Genomic DNA, 6062 nt, shown 5'->3' with positions numbered 1-6062 from the left:
ACAAAGACATATATATATATATTTATAAACAAGGCCCTAAATGTACAAACACTACAGTGAAGATTATGTTATTTTATCTACTTTTAATGAAAAATTGAATAATTTAACCCTAGTTTTCTGTTCATACCGCACACAAACAGCTAATCCGTCTTTTCGTATTGCAGAGTTATCTTCTCTTGTGAGCAGGTATTGATTGTTACGTCACTTGTTTGTGAGAGTATGGTCATCAATTTTTGAGAAAACGACGTAATTTTCTCACACAAACCAATGATGTCACAATCAATACCTGCTCACAAGAGTAGATAACTCTGCAAAACGCAAAGACGGAATAGCATATTGTGCAAATACTAAAACTATTCAAGCTGGTTCTATCATTTTTATTTTCCTGACCATGTGACAGTGGCATTATAAAAATGGCATATAACAGTAATAAGTTATGACAGTGTAACTTGTATATGCATCAAACTTTGCATGTCTTTAAAAGGGTACCGTCTCTTCATACAAAACAAGTGAATACACTAAACAAGAAAACATTAACAATCCAAACAGATTTGTAACATTAAAACACATGAAAGTCAATTTGATAAGTAATAAATAATAAAAGAACAAAACTTTAACAGACAATAAAGTTCACTCCCATACATAGTTGTAGCACTGTTTTGACAGCATAAATAGTTTGTATGTATATATATATATATATATTATATATATAAATAATTTGTACCCTCACTTCAATCAAATGTAAAATGCTATAAGCCTTCTATCTTTACATTATTGACATAAAATTGTCAGCTTTTTTTTCCAACCTCACACAATATATCTTCAAACTTCCTTCATGACAAGTTGATGTTGTTCGATATGAACAGTCTGGAAAGCAGTGATATACACAGATAATGAGCGTGGATGTTTACTTGTTATTCAACTTGCTTTCAGTAGTATCAATTTTGTTTGCTGTTCAATTTTAGCCTTGCATGATACATTCATATTGAAGTGAGTTTTACAGTCCTCAGCAATTCTGTTAATCAACGGTAGACAGGAAAACATGCAACGAAGTCTTTTCAGGTTAAAAGGGCAAAAAAACACTTTAAGGAAAGTGGTTAAGGATCAAATTTTACAACACATACAACCAGTCCACTAAAATATCTAAGACACTGTTAGAAAAGCACACAACTTTACAAGGAATGACAGTGTTTAAATCAGCGCAAGTCCTCTTGACATCTTGGTGGTTCTTATAATACTGCCCGTTATACCAACTGGGTTATCTCCCATTTCATGGTAAACCCATTATGCATGGAGGTCATTTTTTTGTTACAACTATAATGTCAGCAGGACAGAGAACAGAATAATATAAGTCAAATAAGTAAAACAACTGCAAACATCAAGTTTGTAATAAGAGATTGAGCAGTGCTTGTAATCCATACAGATTTACCTTTTTTTCCGATAATACCTTAAATTTGAAAAAGTCATTTAAAGGGAATATATTGAAATCGTCAATGATTCAAGTCTTGTCTGAGAATTGTACTTTGCAGACTGAATAAAAATATCCTTTGCTAAATCAAACTCCTGAAAATTACTTCCGCTAAAATATATAAATGTCTAACTCAGCTAACATACAATGGCAGATTGAGGTTAGTTCAACTTTGGACATGCTATACATATATCAAATATAGCCATATAGGTATCAAGGTTCTGTCTCAAACAACAAAATATTCAATAAAAAACATAATGAAGGATTCTTGTGGGACAGTTAAATCTATAATATGATAGATTTGAAAATAAGGTAGTCAAATACAGTTTTAATACAATGGAAGTTTGGAAGTTTTGAAGTCAAATAATATTTTTCTTCATTCTACAATATTTCTTAACTTTGTTGAATTATTATGTGTATATATATATATTTGATACAATAAAGGTTCTTTGGTATACAAATATGTGTAGCAGAGGCCTCAGACAAGACACTGAATCAGCGGTCATTTGTTAAACCAGCTTGACTCGCACACCAATACTCAGAACAATGAACAAACTGGGAACAAATTTTGAAAATCGATGGATTCATCTGCAGCATTATATTAATTGCAATGTCATGGAAATAAGTTAAAATGAAAATGTATTTAATCTGGATTTCACAAGACTATACATCTACGACCATCTTCTTGTGGACATCCATATTTCCTACAACCTGCAATGACAAAGAAAGATAATTATGAACATGTAATACCTCTTGAATACAAGGTATCATTGTTGTCATGTACATGTACATCTGAAATTGTACAGCCACTCTTGTGTGTTCCAGTTAACATGCCAGAAAAAACAGGGCAGGTCGGTAGGCAAACAAATTTATTTCAATTTTGTTTTTTTTTGTTTTCGTGCATCAAGGTTACGCTTTAAATCAAATTTTGAAATGCATTTCCAAATTTTCTAGGGTTTGCAGGATTCCGAGTATTAAACACAACATTTTATGGGCGAGATCGAAAAATCGAATTTTGCATTGCATATTTTGACCGTGATCCGACTGTTATGGGGATAAAAATTCATAAATCAGTATAGTTGTCAGATACATTTTTAACACGATTTAGAAAGAAACAACCACAGCAAAGAATCAACTTACAGCACAAAATTCTTCAAAGGAGATTTTTCCATCTCCATCAGCATCAGCATGGATGATGGTCTTATCCACTATCTGCTGAAGCTGCGTATCTTTAAGGTTGTTGCCTACCATCATCTTTAGTACTTGAAACAGTTCTCCATTGGAAATATACCCGTCCTTGTCCATGTCGTAGATTTTAAATGCAACTGAAAAGACACCATCGTGCAGTTGAAAACAGGACCAAATAGAATGTGATTAAAATTACATTACATGATTCAATCAAATATGAACCGTGGATGTTGATCCAATAAGAGTTAATCTAATATTGGAAGATGATGCGATGTATTCAAGTTTGAAAGTTATTATGGAGTTTAAACATAAACAAACATCGGGGGAATTTATATACTTACATCTTAATTTTGATAGCTTGTCTCCTTTTACACTAAATTGTGATACACCCTCGATGAATTCTGAAGCAAAAAAAAAGGTTTGTATATATAATATCACGAAAAACTGCAATGTTTAACCATACAAAAACATGCCTGTTTTATTTAAGCACATGGCCTGCAACAAAACAAGCAAATTGTATACATGTATTACGATGGACATAGAAACAATTATGATTTTAAAGACCAACTTAAATGGGTGAAATAAAATTAGTTTATCCAGTTATTATGTCATAGACTCATAGTAATATTTAATGCAGGCAGACAAATTACGATGACAGTGCAAAACTGATAATTTACCTAAAAGTATTAATAACAGAAGTTTATGATGAAGTTTTGTGTAATTCCATACACTAATTACATAATCACATGCATACGATGTTTCTGTTAGTAGTATTGTATTGTGTTGGGATTTTTTATCAATATACCTTTGAAATCTACTTCTCCGTTGCCATCAGTGTCGAATATGTCTATCACTCTCTGCACCAGTGGATTTTGTTGTAGTTCCGGTAAAGTCATAAACTCGTCTACGCTCAGGGAACCAGAGTTATCCAAATCAAGCTTACGAAAACGTTTGCCTAATCTCTTAATCTCATCTGGATCAACTGAAAATGCAGCATCACATCAAACGTGAATTTAATAATTTCTAGGTATGCATTGCTAAACACTTAATATATTATTAAAATCATCATTTTCACACAGATAAATTAGACGTAATTAAATAACTGGAAAAAAAACATGTTGCCATCATAACTTATTACCACAAATACAATCCTTTGGATCAGGTGAGATAACAAGAGGCCCGTGGGCCTTAACGGTCACCGGAGTCCTACAGTATTTATTTTTGTTGTTGAAATATGTACCAACTTGAGTAAAAAATAGTTAAGTATAACGTTAACTTAAGATTGTCAGGACCATGAGCTGATCATTCCTAGACAGAGTTTCAGTTAAATCAGCCTATTAGAACCCGTTTTTAAGTTTGAGGTTATTTTCAAAATAGCGGCCGTGACAGCCATATTAGATTTCTTACTGACCCGAAAAATAACAACACTATGTCAGGACCATGAGTCGATCATTACTACCAAGTTTCAGTTCAATCGTCCTAGCAGAATTTGACTTTAAGTTTGAAATAGTTTTTCAAAATGGCGGCTGTGGTGGCCATATTGGATTTCTGATTAACCCAAAAGAGAACAACACTTTGTGGGGACCATGAGTCGATTGGCCAAGCAGAACTTGACATTAAGTTTTAAATATTTTTTCGAAATGTTGGCCGTGGTGGCCATATTGGACTTCTGATTGACCCGAAAAATAACAACACTTGGTCAGGGAGATGTCAGTAACCTTCCCATGAAATATTAATGAAATCCCTTTGCCAGTATTTCAGCTTAAGTTGAAAATGTAAAATGTTAACGGACGCCGCACGACGCTGAACGAAGACGGATAGCAATAGCAATAAAAATTCTACTGTGCAAATTTGAATAAAACTTACAATTTGAGCATAACTCCATGGGCAAAGAATTTTCATTTCCCTGAAAAGGAAAGAAAAATACCTTGGTACAAAATATCAAACAGAATCAAAATTGTCGGCATCTCCTGTCATTATAAAAGCTAATCTATTAGTTATTGTAATTTGTAGCAAATAAAGAAACAGAACCATTTGTAAATACTGGTTTTCTATACAGATCCTCTGGTTTTACATTGACTGCACGTATATAAATTGTCCATCTTTATTAATAAGACATGACCATATTGGCCATAACAGGGAAAATATCCGAAATATGGGGGAAAAAATGTATACCATGGTCCAAATAGTTTATAAATGTCATTGTGTTCGTGTAAAATTTGAATGTTACTCAATATATATATAGAGAGCTATTGACAATAACAGAGTATGATTTCTTTTGCTTCAGCAAGTACAACAGTCAAAGTCAACTTTTCTATTTGCAAACTTATACGATGTACAGTTGCTAGGTCAAAAAAAGACATATATGAAAACTCCCAGTTGCCCGTTTATATTTATTTTCAAAGTAAATACTGAACTTTTTACTAAAATCTACGTATACTAGCTCTTGGCTTCAGGAATTCTACAACCTGCAAGTAGTTCTGATATTTCATTGTTCTAGATATATTAAATCTCTATTTGAACAAATCCTAAGTTCAAAAGTACCACACAAATATAAACAAAATATCATATGATTCATGAATCAAACAAACAATTCCTTATGAAAAAACATTTCCTCAAAAATCAGTGAAATCTCCTTCTCAGGGTTAGCACTGTTGTTGATCATTTTAAAAGAAATCTTTGAATTTTTTTATCGTAATATGATACAGGTTTACTCTTTATATATTGTTCAAACACTTCACATATTAATTATGATGATTAAAAAATAACAATTTGTGAAGAAACAAGAGGCCCATATATGGGCCTTAACGGGCGCCTGATATATTTATACAGAGAGTTGATTTTGTTTTTAACAAAAGCAGAAATATTATTCAAAGTGACAACAAGAGGCCCAGAGGGCCTGTATCGCTCACCTGGATATCTAAGCAATCATGGCAAAATATTCTTCAAATGAGATCCAACGGAATATGCCAGACCTCAAGGCCAATCATTTTTTTATGCCCTGCAATTTTATGTAAGGTTATGGGGTGGGGATCTCAACTGTTTCCAAGCTGTGACTCAGAAACTAGGTCCCTAGGGTTGTGGCCAGACCCCAGGATCAATTCTAATATCATGACTGCATTTGTCTCTTTTTGCCCAGCATTTGTATATTAAGTTTTGGGGTGGGGATCTCAACCGTTTCAAAGTTATGACCCAGGGGTTATGTCTGCAAGGGTGGGGCAGACCCTTGGGTCAATTCTAATATCATGACTGCATTCGTCTCTTTATGCCCAACAATTGTATATATAGTTTTGGGGTGGGGATCTTAACCGTTTCAAAGTTATGACCCAGGGGTTAAGTCTCCAAGGGTGGGGCCAGACCCTAGGGCCATCCTGGAAGCAAATGTGCATTCCTCTCGTTATACTCA

At 33.5% G+C, this 6062-nt stretch overlaps 1 protein-coding gene across 1 annotated transcript in view; it reads right to left on the bottom strand.

The window, feature by feature from the left end:
* Positions 1-258: 258 nt before the first annotated feature.
* The window catches only part of LOC110459429 (calcineurin subunit B type 1), a 7867-nt gene continuing 2063 nt past the window's right edge, over positions 259-6062 (bottom strand). The window contains exons 2-6 of the mRNA XM_021511665.1: positions 4523-4562; positions 3462-3638; positions 2998-3057; positions 2609-2793; positions 259-2179 (exon numbers count right to left, since the gene is read on the bottom strand). Of these exons, the coding sequence (XP_021367340.1) occupies positions 2132-2179; positions 2609-2793; positions 2998-3057; positions 3462-3638; positions 4523-4562 (510 nt within the window). The 3' untranslated portion in view covers positions 259-2131. The remainder of the gene's footprint in view (positions 2180-2608; positions 2794-2997; positions 3058-3461; positions 3639-4522; positions 4563-6062) is intronic.

The sequence above is a fragment of the Mizuhopecten yessoensis genome, unplaced genomic scaffold (assembly GCF_002113885.1).
Source record: "Mizuhopecten yessoensis strain PY_sf001 unplaced genomic scaffold, ASM211388v2 scaffold10065, whole genome shotgun sequence".
NCBI classification, from domain to species: Eukaryota; Metazoa; Mollusca; class Bivalvia; order Pectinida; family Pectinidae; genus Mizuhopecten; species Mizuhopecten yessoensis.
This window is presented reverse-complemented; position numbering and strand designations above follow the sequence as displayed.